This window comes from Dermacentor variabilis, chromosome 1 (genome assembly GCF_050947875.1).
Source record: "Dermacentor variabilis isolate Ectoservices chromosome 1, ASM5094787v1, whole genome shotgun sequence".
Lineage (NCBI taxonomy): Eukaryota > Metazoa > Arthropoda > Arachnida > Ixodida > Ixodidae > Dermacentor > Dermacentor variabilis.
This window is the reverse complement of record NC_134568.1, coordinates 37,114,104-37,131,038: the sequence shown is the minus strand read 5'-3', so window position 1 is coordinate 37,131,038 and position 16,935 is coordinate 37,114,104. Positions and strand designations below refer to the sequence as shown.

General features: G+C 42.3%; 1 protein-coding gene across 3 annotated transcripts in view; it reads right to left on the bottom strand.

Annotated features, from left to right (window-relative positions):
- The window catches only part of LOC142576523 (receptor-type tyrosine-protein phosphatase F-like), an 86,717-nt gene extending 72,812 nt beyond the window's left edge, over positions 1-13,905 (bottom strand). The window contains exons 1-3 of one of the 3 annotated variants that reach the window (XM_075686693.1): positions 13,573-13,905; positions 8,946-9,124; positions 1,201-1,305 (exon numbers count right to left, since the gene is read on the bottom strand). In XM_075686693.1, the coding sequence (XP_075542808.1) occupies positions 1,201-1,305; positions 8,946-8,994 (154 nt within the window). In that variant the 5' untranslated portion in view covers positions 8,995-9,124; positions 13,573-13,905. The remainder of the gene's footprint in view (positions 1-1,200; positions 1,306-8,945; positions 9,125-13,572) is intronic. The other 2 variants (XM_075686677.1, XM_075686686.1) reach the window with 2 other exon arrangements.
- Positions 13,906-16,935: the final 3,030 nt, after the last annotated feature.

Sequence of the window (16,935 nt, the reverse complement as noted above, 5' to 3'; positions counted from 1 at the left end):
TTTTCGGCTCCTGATAACATTTTTTACCTCTAGGTCTCGCACTTGAAAGATATGCCCACGAAGGGTGTTCAAGAAATATTTTGATTGACTTATGAAAAAATTCATTCTCTGCCATATTTGAGGACAGTAGCGGCTCATACTTCCTTGTAAGAGAGCTAAACATATGGGAAGAAAAAGGCACAAGAGTTTCACTGCATAGCGATGCTATGACACTCGGGGATATTGCAGCATTGCGCTATGCTGGCTGGTTCCCTAGAAAGTCGCCGTTTCGTCTGAAGGATGAAGCATTGATAGCGACAACACAACATTGTGCGACCCTAACAGAACGTTTCCGGAATCAATAACTCTTGAAGCCTGGTCACATCCCTCGATGGCGCAGAAAGCTATTCGTGTGCAACTGTAGTTTTTGTGGAACACCGGGCAATGAGAGACTGTAGTACTGCCGTGCGTCCTACTGCATACGCGCAGTGCTCATACTCTCCGTCTCTTCCTACTTTCCCCTTTCTATTTCCTCGTTCTCTTACCCCCAGTACAGAGTAGCAAACCGGAAGCTTGTCTTGTTGACCTTTTCTTTCCTCTTCTTGCTTTCTCTCTCTCTCTCTCTCTCTCTCTAACTTGACATGTAGCTGACATAAACTTCATAGTTTCACTGGCGATATAAATAGCATTAAGCGTTCGCTTACTAATAAAATTAACAAGCATGGTGTCAAGCCCGCACGGGAACGCAAGAAAAGATATCAATCTCCGCGAGCACTCAGTGTCACAACGCTGACGTGATGAAGAGCCCCGTCAGCAGGGCGCGAACGCTTCGAGCTTACTGTCGATTTAACGCGACTCCGTAACATGATATTACGTGGCCTCCAACACTAAGAGAACGTGCACAAAAAAAACCACCGGCCATATCGGCTCGTCTTTGGCCTTTGAACATGCCGCAGGCTGCCTCCAAGACAGGACGCACGAGTCACGTATGCGCTCAGCTGCGCGCAGTCATGCGCAGCCACGGCAAGGCTAGAGGAGAAAACGCACGTTCCCCTTTCCCTGCCCACGCTTCTGCACTTGTTTGATCGCGTGATCTCCAACATCGGGCAGGTGGCAAAACGGCGCGCATCAAAAACACAAATAGCGCACTTCTAGCTCCTTAATGCATTCCCGGTGTTGGACGGCGCATGAGATTCGACCAAGCATAAATTGGCAACTTACGGTCCCTCCTGTAGCAGTCGTCAACTCCATTGCATATATTGATGCTTGGAACAATATTTCCCTCCCCAGTGCACTTGATGTCCTTCTCTTCATACGACGCCACAGCTGCTCAAAGTATGCGAATGGAGGGAGATCAAAAAGACAAATGAGATGAGAAGTTTGCACTTCATTTGGCGAAATGCAAGTATATATCTTTGGAGCTCGCGATGTTGCGTGGCAATCCTAAAATAGTTCGGCACTTCGGATGTTGAAGGAAGTGGCGAAGCTACTTTTGTGACTTATTATTAATACTGTTGTGATTATTATGCGTGTATCTAATTACTTCTTTAATTTCTAAATAATTTACTGAGTAGAAAAACGATAAAAAAAGCGAAAAACGAGAGAATGCCCAGGCTTCGGCTTCTCACTTAACGTACTGCACGTTGCGTTCTTATCAGGGGAGGGTATGGTATGAACATTTTAAGTAAATTATTGAGGAGGTTTTATGCGAATAATTATTGAATATATTAGCGTTGTAGGTTTGTGTTGAACATGAACTAAAAATTAAAGTTGTTGATTTTTTACCCAAACATCAATGAAAGAAACCGTACGCTTCGAATTGACATTTGCTTTTAATATACCATCAGCGACGCCGTCCTTTAGCAAACATATAGTGCCAAAAATATTAAACTTACTCAGGCGCAATCCCAAGTCCAAGTGCAATACGCATTCACAACTAGATACAAGTGCAGCGTGTCATAGGTGGCTTTTGCTCTGAGACGCACGCAGTTGCTGTCTGACATGTATATTCGACACATTGCAGCACAATTTGTTGTTCGCTCGAAGTTGCTTCTGAGCAAACGGAGTGGCGACGTTGGTGCTGACTCCTTCCCGATTTTCCTGGCACCGCCTCAAGTGATTAATCGCCCAGAAAGGATACGATGTGAATAAAACATTATTCAATTAATGACGACATTGATGAATCAATCGCCAAGTGCACAGACGATGGTTTGTATGCCAGACAGCACCAAGCTCTATACCAACTACTGTAAAGACTTATAAAGCCAACATACAATGAAGCCAAGGAAAGCAATGGGGAAATTACCTGTGATTTAAATTGGAATGTAGAAAATAATGAAGAGGGAAATGAAAGCGGACGAAAAGGTAACTTGTCGCCGGTGGGAGCCGAACCCATTACGCATTACGAATGCGTTGCTCCACCAGTTGCGCTACGGCGATGGCTATCAAACAGTCAACTCACTTGTGTATTTACGTTTACTAGATCTACCCTAGAAGTGTTAGCCAGCGCCACTCAGATCCAAGGTGGGTGGATCTGGAACATCCTTTCTTTGCCCGATGGCGTCACGTAACACGTGACCTTAGGAGAGCGTGCACGTGGCTAAGAAACCGTCGCAGGCTACCTAATGACATCCAGGTTGCCAGATTCGAGACTCTCGCAATGAATAAACGAAAGAAGAAGGGGAACTGATGGGCTAGATTTTGTTAATCATGACCACATAAAGCCAACAGACAACAAAGACAAGGAAAGCATCGGAGAAGTTAAGTGGTGTTTAAATTCGAATGTAGAAAATAATCAAGAAAAGGGGATATCAAAGTGGACGAAAAGATAACTTGTCGCCGGTGAGAGCGAACCCACAACCTCCGAATTACGCATGTGTTGCACTACAAGTTGTGCTATGACGACGGTTATCAATTCGCCCACTAACTTGAGTATTATGACAAAAAAGGAATGTTCAACATGAGCCCACCTTGGCTGTGAGTGGCACTGGCTAACACTCCCAGGGCTAGATTTAAGAAACATAAACCCCCAAGTTAGTGGACGAAGCGATAGCCGTCACCGTAGCACAATTTTTAATGCAACGCACGCTTATTGCGGAGGTGACAAGACATCTTTTCGTCCACTTTCATTTCCCTCTTTATTATTTTCTGCATTCTAATTTAAACTACACTTAATTCCTCCGATGCTTTCCTTTGTTTTGTTGTCTGTTGGCTTTATGTGATTATGATCAATGGAATCGAGCCCCTCAGTTCCCCTTCTCTCGTGTATAGACTTACGACTCACATAGTATTGCCAGGCTTTCTGGCCCAACCTAGTTACTGCTATGCGAGTAAAGATAGAAAATTAAAAAAAAATGTAAGGAAGCCCGATGAAATGATATAACTAATGGCATAGTCCATGCGGAAACACTGACATCTTGCGCAAGCGCAGCATTTTGAATTAATGAACGAGGAGCTCTACCGGGGATTATCCAAAATACGCTTTGCTGAAGAGCTATCTGCGCTTTCACACACGAACGCACGGACACACACGAGCACACACAAGCACATATACACACATACACGCACACATAGATACACGCACATACATACATGAACGCATAAACACGCACGAAACAAACACAAAAAAATAAACCTTCACTTCTAGAAACAAGCCATGCATTTCTTCGGCTTTGTTTTTAAACCGTTTCTTAAACACCTACACGTTTCCTTGAGCACCTAGTAATGTAGTCGAAGACAGCTGGGTTATCATCACATGCTTTCTTACATGGTTTCGATCTTACAACTCCCTATTCCGCATTTATACTCATCGATGGATCTCTTCACCTTCCATATAGAGCGTTTGTGTTTTACCTTTCGTCTCCGTATCTTTGTGTTTTTGCGCCTTAAACTCAAGTAAATGTCGAGCGAAAAAGCCCGAACATGGATGAAAGGTTTCCAATGCTAGGCTTTGCCTCAACAAGAATTTGCTGCTTCTAACATCTATGCCAGTACTTTGATACATCCATGCAACACTGCACTACACTTCCAGGATCCTCGGTGCTTGTTCGCCAAGAAGTCAGCCACGAAGGCCTCTTATGGTCCTCCACAGAACACTATGTCTTCTTTCGTTATGCTGTTACCACTCTGCTGGTTTTGTCTTGTGCAATGCAGTGCGAACTGCAGTGGGTGCCTCGTGAGCGACTGGCGTTTTCGCCAGGAGCGTATATGTTGGTCAGTACGTAACGCCATTATAATTTCGCAAATCGCTTACTTTCTACATGTTCATGAGCTTCGACAGCTCCGGGAATTCCATCTGATCTCTTGAGCTAGACAATTTCATGCTTTGTCGTTCCTTTATTAGGCTCTTTGTTACTCGAGAGAGCTTACCTACTGGTTGCCTTGGCGATTTACCTCGCACTTCAGTTGCTGCTTCTGAAATCAGCCTAGTGAAGGTTTAATTCATTACCTCATTGTTATTTTCGTCTTCCTGTTCCAAGGCTAGAGCATCGCACGTGTAATGCGAAGGCGTGGGATCGTACCCCACCTGCGGCAAGTTGATTTTTCATCCATTTTCATTGCCATTAATTTATCATTTTCTTCAATTCAATTAGTAAGTACAAGTAATTTCCCCTATGTTTTCCTTGGTGTCTTTGTTTATTGGCTTCTGATGATATGATTATTAAAAATCGGGCACCTCGGTTAACCCCCTTTCTTATTGTTCTAAAGCTGAAAATTTGCTTGCAATCACCAGCCCGAGTTCCATCTGCTTTTACCCTTACTGCTTCTAGGTTGGCCTGTTTCTTCTTCACTAATTTCGCTCTTTCTCTCTTCAAATTGGGAGCAATCCTATACCTCACTACTCTACGATCACTGACTGCCCTGTACTCTACCTAACAATTCTATATCCTGCACTATGATGGGGTCGGCAGAGAGTATGAAGTCAATTTCATTTCTTGTTTCTCAATTATGGCTTTTACATGTCCACTTCCTGGTACTCCGCTTCCTGAAGAGGGTATTCATTATTCGGAGTCTATTCCTTCTCGCGTATTTTACAAACGTCACTCCTCTAGTATTCCTAGAATCGATGCCGTGGTATCTAATTGCTTGTTCTCCAGCCTGCTTTTTCCCCACTTTTGCACACTGAGTTTGCACGTTCCTGAAAGCTAATTCAACGTCTTCATCAAACTGTTGTATTTCTTCTTCAGCCCGCCGTGGTGGAGCAGTGGCTGAGGCGTTGCGCTACAAAGCCCGAAGACACGGGATGAAATCCCTGCCGCGGCAGCCGTATTTCGGTGGGGGAGAAATGCAAAACCGTCCCATGCTTTGGGTGCAAGTTAAAGAACCCCAGGTGGTCAAAATAAATACGGCATGTACCATAGTCATATCGTGGCTTTGTCCCGTAAAACTTACGAATTTAATTAAAATTTTGTTGGGCAAGCAAAATGCATTAGAAGGATTCGTAGCGATGGTAACGATTAAGTTTCCCATTAAAATATCCTGAAGGCAACACTAACTGAAAGTAAGCAACTAAACGCTCTAAACCTGCTATAGGAGTATACATGTACATCCAATATGATATAAATGTTAGCTAGAAAAGAGCATGAAACACACGTCAAGCTGCCATTGGGCTTAGTAACAAAATACTTGAACGCGACCAAAATAAAAAAAATATTCTACATAAATAGTATCCGATACTATCAAAAACATTCTCGTTGGTATTATGGTCACTTAGTGCCTTCAAAACTTTTGAGACTTGTTAGTACACGCAGAATTAAGCCCGCGCTGTACCGTTAACATAGCCTGGACTCGTCACTGGGGTAAGACCTACAGACACCTTCTAAGCGACATAAAAATTAAAAACACTCCAGTCGATTACGCGTAGGAAAGAAATCCAGTTTGACCTGCACTAGTTCTAGCGTAAATTGTTAACTGGAATGCCTGTTTTGCCACAGAATACATTGCCGAAACTGGGCGGCCAATGATTTTTCGACTAATGGGTATCATACGGACACGCGCAACTAACTACCTAAACTTCTAAAATGCTATTTCGGCACCGACAGGATCCAGTCTTTTATTAATAAATGATGTGACCGCTTCTCTGCCGCAGCGTTGACATTTATTTTCAATTCCTGCTTGTACAATGGAGTCTTTCCAGCGGCGTGGAAGGAAGCTCTATAGTCGTACCCATCTATAAGGGAAGAGATACCTGTCTTGCATCGAATTATCGACCAATTGCCTTGCTCGGCATTTTCACGAAAATCTTTGTACCTATGTCACCCAGTGTCCCCCTTGCCGCATGTCTAAACTTATGTTGGCGCAACCAGATATATTTATGAGAGGAATGTCTGTTGAGACGAATCTGTGTTCTTACTTTAACTACAGTCCACCTGTGGTTTCTTCTCGCTCGTCAAGCTGACACAATCTATACTTCAATCTCTCGAAGGCCTTCGATAAAGGGAACCACCCTCTGTTGGAGCTAAAGATGGAAAGCTATGGCGTTTGCCGGATTGCTTCTAAATGGCCTTCTAGCTACTTCTCATCGAGAAAAAAATTATGTGCTTTATGACAGGTCTTTGACCTGCACCCCAGTTTTCGTCTTGAAGTTTACCCCAGAGTTCAATTTTTGGCCCATTGTTGTTCCTGGTATATATAACTGAATTTATAAGTTCAGCCAAATTTGAGAACATTTGACTGTTTGCTCATCTTCTGAAGTTGTTTATGTATATGCCGCCTTTAGTATACTGCGAAACATTTAAAAATTACATTTTGAGTATTCCCAATTGGTGCTCTGAAACCATGTGTCCTTAGACAAACAAAAGAAGAAAGTTATTACTTTGGGGTGTCAGAACACGTCAATGCACTTCATTTATTCATTTGAAAATACGGAAATTTCCAGAGTTGATGTGGGTCAGGATGTGGGCGTGCTATAGTTGATTGCCAGCTTTCCTTCAAGAGGAATGTCACGTCTTTTTCTTGCGCTTGTTTTGAACTCCTCGGTATTATATTTCGTCTAACACAGCTTTTTCGGACACCTTATCCGTTACTCCTACTTTTTTGTTCGCTGCACAAACCTCTTCTGCGATTCACATCTATTACTTGGAACAATTTGGAATTGGGATGTGATGAGCAAATAGAGATATTACAGAAACATCTTGTTTGAATTGCGTATGATAGGCGCTTTTCATCGTAAGGCGTACTTTGAAAACTACTAATGTGTCAATGATTGGAAACTTTGTAGGTTCAGCTACAGGAAGCAGTGTCGAGACTTTATTTTTCTGTACAAAATTAGTCAAGGAGATATTAAAGTGCCTGACGTACTTTGCGGAATTGCTCGTTCCAGCGAGACTGACATGACATTCCCAGCCCTTTTCTTACCACAAGCAAGTGAAAGGCTTGCCTTGGCAACGAATACCTATTTCTCTTTTAGCAATGCGCAGTTTTTAAGTTTCATTGATCGCTTAAATGCCTAACGCTTACCATACATACAGAGTGTCCCAACTATCATGAACCAAGATTTAAAAGTATGCAAATGCCACGTAGCTGGACAGAACCAAGGTAACGTTGTTTGCCGTCGCTTTGAGATACTCAGGGGGATTTTTGCATTCTACTTTATTGCATAATTAGTATTAAATATTTAATCAACTTCTCCAATAATATAATTAGATGAAAAGTGTCAATGAGAAAATTGTAGAGCAACATGAAAAACTCTGGATACAACTTTCTGTTGCTTAATGCGTGCTACATAGAAGCGTTTCTCCGAGCGTGAAAGAAGCCCGCGAATACATGCAAAATTGGCGTGCAGCTGGGCGTTCCAGGCACTTTGCGCGTATTCGCGCGGTTCTTTCATCACGCCTGAACGCAGCACGTATTTGGCAACTGAAAGCTGTGTCGGGAGTTTTTAGTGTTGCTCTACAATTTTCTCATTGACACTTTTCCTGTAATCGGGATGTTTGGGAAATTGATTAATTAATTAAGACGAATTATGTAATTAGGCAGAATGCAAAAAAAAATTCACCTGAGTATCTCCAAGCGACGGCAACGAACATCACTTTGGTTCTGTCCACTGCGCTGGCATATCTTTAAATGTTGCTGCATGGTAGTCGGGACACCCTGTATGTATATAAATTTAAGTATAGTCAGTTTGCGTGGATCTCTGCTAGTTTTTGACATGTGGCTGGCATGCGACTGAACCATTTTTACTGAACGACATAATTTAACCCTAGTGGTACACGCGCGCGACCTTCGTAACAGCGGGGATCTGTGATTTCTTAAGCTAGCCCGCTAAACCTGTCCTTTAGACGGTTATTATCTGGTTGTAACCAATGTAAGCATCGTTTCAATTTGGATAACTGTTAACAGCAATGTGTCGGCATTCAGTAAGTTCCCTTTCAATTTCCTTTCAAATGTGTTTCAGTTAGATTTCATTTTCCAGTGCTTAAGGTGTCCCGCAAATGGTGTTAGGGATGGCGTACTAAAATACGTAAATTCGATTGGACGAAAGAATGATTTCTGCCTGTGTGCGATTATACTAACTTTCAAACTCGAATGAAGTAGTTTTTATTCGCGTCGAATAAGATGGGAGAATATGATAGGCTATGCTTTCGAATATTTTTAACAGGTCTTTAGAATTCTGCCGCCTCGAACGCGAGAGCTTTCCAGCGAGCAATCGCTTTGTTAGGGCCATTTTTGATACTCGCCGAGTGGGCGGAATAACCTGGATTATGTCACAAACCCCTCTTCCCGATAGCAGCTGTACTTCCTACTGAAGTTTTTTTTTGTTGCTGGTTTCAGGGAGCAATTACTGAACTAGCCTCGGAGTTCAATTCGTGCATGCTAGATTTGAGCTGCCGTTTTAGAACCTCCTTGTTGACACTCAATTGTTTACACGATACGCATTTGGCACGCAAGCAGTTTCCTTGCTGCTGGCGGGAAGTATTGCAAAGATATAGCTACGCTGGTTGCGCCCCACAAGAGACGCCTCTCACCTGTCAAGGCTGCGCAAAGCAGCACGGCCTGGTGCATACTGACAGGCATCTTGTGGATCTTTCCTTTCCCCGGCCGAGAGAAAACGTTCTGTGCGCTGGAAACGTTCGCCCGAAACGAGCACGGTGCTGCCACTGGCTCACTGAGCTACGGCTTCACAGCTTGGAATGAGAAAGAGGGGCTGTTTTAGAAAGAAAGCAAGAAAATTTTATTTCTTCTGTATTTTTACAGAAACGGTGACAAGAGCAAAAGGCATCGAGGCCTGACAGAGGCTCCTACTCCGTTAAAATTTTGGCAACAGCAAATAGCTTGCACGTAGCACAAGAGTAAATACAACATCGTCGTTTCAAGTATTATAGCAGAAAAAAATAGCATTGTCAACTAGCATATTACAATCATAAATAACTGCTAGAATTGAAATTATTCGTTGCTTTTGGACGAGTGTTACACAGCTACTGCATTACATGCACTCAATACAAACATATCAAAATAAGTTGCAAATTGTCAATATAATATTCAGAACGAAATTAATACTACGTAACATTATACAGTGTTCAGGACCTTAAACAGCGTGAACGACTTATATAAAATATCATAATTATCAAGGAACTGCAATAAACAATCTAGAAATTGCAGCACAATTTGAATATATAATGGGAAATAAAACAGTCAGTAATATACGATCTTATTTTCAATTAATAAGAACTTGAAAGATTTCTTAGTAAGCATAATGCATTCTGTAGTTCCTAGACGATTCAACAGTGCAGAGATTTGATAAGTTACATGTTTGTTATAATTGGTTCCCGTCCCCGTAACTCGCGTAGCTTTCCTACGTAGTGGATACTGATTTTGCGATTGTGACTCGTAGACATCAAAAAGTTCATTAGCTTCTATATATTGTAATAACTTATAATAACAAATTGGGGAGGCCTTTAGTAGTTCATATTTGATAAACAAAGGCCCTATGCTCAAGTGGTGCGGCATTCCTCGTTAATTTCCGGAAAATCTCAGCACTCTCTCTTGTAATATAATAAGTTTCTTCTAATTCCGCCTATATGAAGTTCCACGTACTAATATACAATAGGAAAGCCTAGAGTAAAATAACAAATTAAATAGGACACCTTTTAAGCAAGCAGGTATAATGTCACTTATTTTAAAGGAACAAACTAATTTTGCTAAGCTCATCTGTAAGGTAAATAACATGGGTATTCCAGGATAGGTCATCTCTGAACCACACACCAAGAAACTTGTAAACTTGTACCTGTTGCAGTTCAGCCCCGCGGAATTCAACTGTAATTTTATAATGACGCAGTTTGTTAATTGGCTCAAATATGTACTTCGTTTTCTTAACATTTTACTGTAGCCTATTGATGTGCAACCGATTCGACAGCCAATCTAAATATGTATTAATTGAACTTTGCAACTTTGTCATCGATCTGACCGCAAAAACACATTAGTATCATCGGTGTACATCATTTACCTCTGTGAAAATGGAATCAAAGAAAGATCATTAATATAAAGGTTAAACATTAGTGGACCTAATATGGACCCTTGGGGTGCACCATTTTGAATTTTGAATTTCGGTGACTTTACCTCATTGAGTGAAACATGTTGGTATCCATTTGTAAGGTAACTTTTTAATAAATTTAGTGCAATACTGCGTAGTTCGTAATGATGTAGCTTATCTAATAGCCCATCATGATTCACCGAATCAAAAGCTTTCCTTAAATTTGTGAATATCCTAATAGTGTATAGCTTTTGTTCAATGTTTTCCATGATTGAATATTTAGCATTCCGTAGTGGCTGCTCACAAGATCTTCCTTTCCGAAAACCATACTGCACACCACACATGATATTGTATTCAGCCAGGAAGCCTGCAATGCGGATATTTATGACTGATTCAAAAATTTTCTACAACAAAGGAAGTACTGAGATTGGTCAAAATTACTGGCACTGTGATCTGTTCCCATTTGATGAATTTGGCTTACTCTAACTATTTTAAGCGCATTAGGAAATATACCACATTGAAACATTGAGTGAGTAATTTGACCTATAGGAATACAAATTATGTAGGCTACATGCTTGACTTGAACTGAGAGGATATCACCAATACCAGAAGCAGTATCATTTTTTAAGATTTCCGATCATTTCGACCACTTCATGCATTGTTGTAGGCAATAAAACAAGTGAATTGAAAAGTGTCCTTCTTTCCGTGTTCGCAGTGTTTGATAGATTAACAGGTAGTATGTATTCTCCATTACGTATAAATTGAGCATTTAGTACTGTAGCAGCTTCTTCGCCACTAAGGGTACCCTGAGCTGTCGTTACATTTATGGTGTTGATTGTTTTTTTCTATTAGTTATATCATTTACAGCCTGCCTGACCTTCCTAAAATTATCTGAAGACCGAGGAAATAAATTTTCATAATACTGTAGTTTTGCACGCTTTAAATCGGTGTTAAGCTTATTTCGATGGTCTTTAAACTCAGCAAATTTAGTCAGATCTCTCCTTTCAACGAAGGCGTGGTACAATTTGTTTTTCGTCTTGATTCTGCTCAAAAGCATAGCAGTAACCCACGGTTTTGTTTTTACGATTCCTACTGTATTTGAGAGGAAATGCCAGGTTGTAGCAATGTCTAAAGCTCTCACAAAAATTATTATATGCTTTATTTGGGTCTGTAGTTGCCATCACCAATTCCCAGTTTACTTTTTCAGTAAGTGAGCGGAACGCTTCTAGTGACTGCGAATTGACGCTCCGATAAGAGGAAGCAGGTAGTTTGCTGTCCTGAGCTTTTACCGTCGGCAGGAAAGAGAAGACTGGCAGCTGATCACTGATATCGAGCGTACGCAGACCAGCAGTAGCGTCCTGGCAGAACATATCTGTGATACAAACATCAAGTAACGTTGCAATATCTGCCGTGATCCGCGTCAATAAGTAGACAAGGTTTTCACATGCGTATGATTTGACTATATTTTAGAATTCCCTCGTGCTTACGTCGTTTCCAAGCACATTCACATCACCAGTAATTAAAAACTTAGCACCAAGATTACTTAAATAAATTAAGAGATCTGCAAAATTAGGAAAATGTATCTCGCTGCTGCAGGTCAGCCTGTAGATAACACAGAAGTGCCCCCATTTTGTACGAATGACGAGACGTCAATTGCGCATTTTCATTCATGACGGTAAATTCACGTAATACCTCACACTGGATGCACCTTTTGATATACATGGCCAGACCGCCGCCGCAACTAAGGCTTCTTATTAGTCGTTTATACGTGTTCCCATCAAATTGTGGCGGACTATACCGTTCTGTAAACCACGTTTCTGAGAAACATAGAATGTCAAATTTGCATCTGATGTTCTCAAGCCCCTCTTGCACTTTTCCCACTTATTTCTCATACTTCGTGCATTCAGGTGAAACACGGATATCCATTTTTTATAAATTATATCACCATATAATACGCATTAAAACAGTCAATCATGATAAGAGCAGACATTATGTCTAAGTCCCATCATGTCGGCACCTAAACAACTAACACATGAACTAAAAGTACAAACGTCGGGTAAAATCGTGCTTAATAATTATTGTGCTTAAAAAGCGCAAGCAAATTAATAAAATTAAGGAGGCGCTTCAAAGACTACTTCAAGTCCTTGAAATCGCCGCTCGCCTCCGATAACCACTGCAAGTTCGCCATTTTTCCTTTGCATCGACACCTTACCATTCATATGCCAGACAAATGCATATCCAGCGCTCCGTGCCCAATCCTTAGTTGTAAGCAGAATTTCACGGGAAAATCGAGTCATATTCTCACAGATGTACATACACATTGCCACTTTCTTTCTTTATTTCTTTTTTGTTTAAAAACCAGGAATTACGCTGTACTTGTCATCTAAAGCGAATTATGATCCCACGCGTCTTTCCTGGCTTCACTGCAAGTCTGCGCACAGCAATGACTTCTTCCATCGTTATGTGTGGTTGGCGAATCGTATCGGCAATACGGTTCACCTTATCGATCAAATTTTCATTTTCTGTTTCCTGAATGCCATGTATTTCTACGTTTTGGCGATGGCTACGCCATTCTAAATTACCAACGTCTAGTCTGAGCTGACCCACTTCTTGAAGGCTAGTGTTCTCAAGGATTCCAACACGTTTTTCCATTTCTTTAGTTGATTTTACTTGGGCAAATAGTCGCGTTTGAAACTGGTCCAATTTATTTGAGAGCACCTGAACGGATTCTTCGATTGACTGAACTTTTCCGGGTATGCTAAGAAGGGAAACAAGCTCGGTTTCAATTGCATACATGCGCATATATAACTCTTTTTCGTACCTCGAACTTGCTACAGTAGTTCCGTTTTTGTTATTGCCTCCTTCACAAGTGTCGTATTTCCAATTTTTTCTCGCGCCCTCACGTCTAGAGCCAAGCAGCTCCTCAGCAACTCCCGAACATTCACCGAAATGAAAGCTAGACTTAAACTATGTACATATTATGAAAATCCCATTTTCAGGGAGCTCCAGTCTGCATACACAACACCGTGGCATAGCAATGCTTTAACCTATTCCAGTCACCCAATCCGAGACCTATACCAGCAGCGGTAGTGATACATAGATCATAAGAAAAGGTAACCAACCTGCAAATGCAGCAAGAAGACTCCCGACGACGTGTCTCCCGCCGCTGCCACCAAACTCCAATCAACGCCACATTCAGCGTAGAGCTGGCCGCTATGTCGCTTGCGTCGCGTGACGCAGGGGACGATTGGGCAGCACAGATCGGCTTTTCAGTCGTAGTGAAAGGGTAGCTATATACACGGCCCTGCAGACGGTTACGGCAGGTAGGACAATGCAGAGTGATGCTTCTCCAGCAAGCAGGAAAGTAATGCTCGACAGCTGCAAAGGCAGTAAGAAGAGCTCAGGCGTCGTGTCTACCGCCGCTGCCGCCAAAAGCGGACGATACCGAAACCATACTTTCAGCGGTCGCCGGCGGAGGGGCAGAGGCGGGGAAGGCGACGAGAGGACACGTGGTGCGGCCACAGACACCAGATAAGGTGACGCTCGCAGCATCTCACTTGAAAAACGATGCTTCGCTGCGTGCACGACTCGCGCGTACAAAAAGGCAGATAAAAAGACCGGCTTCAACATATGCGGCTGCTCAGTCGCTTCGATGTGTTCGCGTTCACATGTCCTTACTTGCAGGAAAGGTCAAATGCATAGTTACTCCCCTTATCACCCAGAGCGGGGTCTGCAGCATATGAATCGTCGCGGCAAATCGAAGGGCCTTAAAACGCACAGGGAGCTGCCGCAGGCGCTTTTCTTCGTTTTAGCAAAGCTTTCCTTTCCTTTTTTTTATTTTGCTATGTGTTTTTATAGCACAAATTGACTAAATAACCAGGGGCCGAATGCACAAAGGTTTTAATCACAAGAACGTCTTACGATTGGTCGCCGGCCTTCGTTAATATTATGCTCGCTGTCGCTCTTGAAAGGTTTCCGTCGTTACGAACTGTACTAACGTAAGGCCTTTTTGTGAATGCGACTGCAGGTTACTGGGAAGAGCGGTAACGGGATCCTATGAACTACTGGAAAACGGCACAAACAAGGAGAAACATGGCCCTTGTTTATGCTGTCGTTCAGTAGTTCTTTTGCCTCCCACTACCACTCTGCTCAGTAATCATGACATATCAACTAGCATTAACCGCTACCTTTTTGTGAATAATCAGCTTGGAAATTGCACTTTTAAGAGACTGCTGTTTCGTCGAGAGTATATTTGTGAATTAACCTAACAAGACTAATTCCGATGTCCTCTTTTCTTCTTTAAGCATGAGTCGATTAACACAATCGTGTCACTTATTACAAAGTTCAAAACTCGACTGCTACGAACATTAGAAGGAGAAATTTATTATATTCTCAGACATTAACACACTCTTTGTGGTTCTACGGATTTATTCGTAGAAATCTTTAGTACAGACGCTGCGTTGCCATATTGGTGCTGTCATCTTTCGACACGGGACCGCGCCTATATTAGTCGTCTTATCAACCACCTACTGACCTCCTCTTCTCCATTAGCTTCATGCACGACTGATGGCTGTGCTGCAGACGGCGCTCCGGTGACGTTAGTCGTGGGACCTGCCTTTGTCGTCTGCTGCACTCAGGCTATAAAATTGATTCGTTTTCATGCATCTTCTCGCGTTCTGACTGCGTCTCGCGTAGCAAGCTAGACGCTCTCCAATTACTATCTGTATTTTTTTATAGTTTTAGTTCTATACATGACGGCATTAGGAGGACAACAAACGTTGTATATTTAATGTATCTTGTGCCTCACTACTTGATCTGGTAGAACAGTGCCTATGGCGTTGCGCTGCTAATCTCGAAGTCGAGGGCTTTACTTATATTTGCTTTTTGGTCGGGCCGAACATGCCAGTCGTGCAGACAGCCAATTTAGAAGTAAATCTGATTTTGTTCCAGAAACAGCCGTTTTGTGCTTCGATGTAAGCAAAGTTAGCCGAAGGTTTTTCGTCATTCTCTAAAGACTCTGAACAAAATTTGTTTCTCCCAAAAAAACCTACGAATTTGGGTGCTTCTCACAACATGAAACATATATGCCTAGAATGCCAAGAAAACTTTCACTTTATCGTCGGGACCGTCAGTGCTGCCTACTACAGGTACACGGACATGTACGCTCTTGCTAGTTGTCTCCTCTTTTTATTAATATGCGCTTTGTCAGAAGTTAAAATTTCGTTAAGAAGCAACCGATTTGTGTGGCGGAGTGTAAGGCCACCCCAGTATTCACACTTACTGGTAACTCACTTCGGTGTTAGGGAAAAAGTATATTTTGCAGCTGAGAAATTAAATTTAGTAGAACAAATCTCTTGCGGCGGAGAAACATTTCTTTATACTCGCAGGTTATAACTGTTTGTCGCAATCTGCACGAACTAAATATGTGCGCCCGCGCAACAAATGAACCATCGTTTTCACTCATCTATGGCCCGTCGGCAGAGACAGTATGTCGTCACAAGTTACCCTTTCTCTGTATGATACTACACTGAGCTCTATATGCGCATTATGATCGTATCCGCTTCTGTTTGTTTAGCACAATAAATAATTTGACTCTTGCAGCGAAATCAATCCCGCGCCCTCAGAAGACCCACAATAGCACAGTTTTAAAGTGGAAAGTTGGGCGACTTAGTATACATTCATAATGGGAACAGCGCGAACAAGACGACAACGGAGTGAAAGGACACAGGACGAGCGCTGACGTATTTACTCGTCCTGTGTCCTTTCACTCCGTCGTCGTCTTGCTCGCGCTGTTCCCATTATGCGCACAGTTAGCCAAGTACCCTATAATGGACCTTAAAAAATTCACAATTTGTGCCTTATAATATAGAAGTTACGATTTTCCCTTTATAACAGTACCCGTTGTATCGGACCAACCCGTGTTTTTTCGTAGTTTTTGAGTAATAGTTAGAAATAGTCATTTTAAAATAAAACGACGGTTCCTTCGGAGATACGCCGTGTTTGGTGAGGACCATGGCATGACGGGTGATATGTGGTAATTATTCGCTAATTAAGAAAAATTCCTAGAGAGAGAGAGAGAGAGGAAAGGGGAAAGGCAGGGAGGTTAACCAGAGAAAAAGATCCGGTTGGCTACCCTACACTGGGGAGAGAGGGGAGGGGGAGGTAAAGTGGTAACAAAGTAGAGATAAGGAAAGGAAGGAGCCTAGACACACAGTCACCATCGGTCACTGGCACCGAATACTGTCATCGCACAGCACAGTGACACTTGCCACACAATCAACATTTGTTCAGGCTACAGCCGCCTGTCCAATCCTGTCGCCCTCAAAAACCGCAACAGTGCCCTCGTCGCCCTCTGCTGCGATGGCTTGTGATGGCGGTATTGTAAAATAAGTTCCTCTGTGAGAGGTCTTTGGTCAAAGCGCGCTATCGCGGTTGCGAGTGATTGTCTCTGCAAATTATATCGAGGACAGTCACAAAGAAGGTGT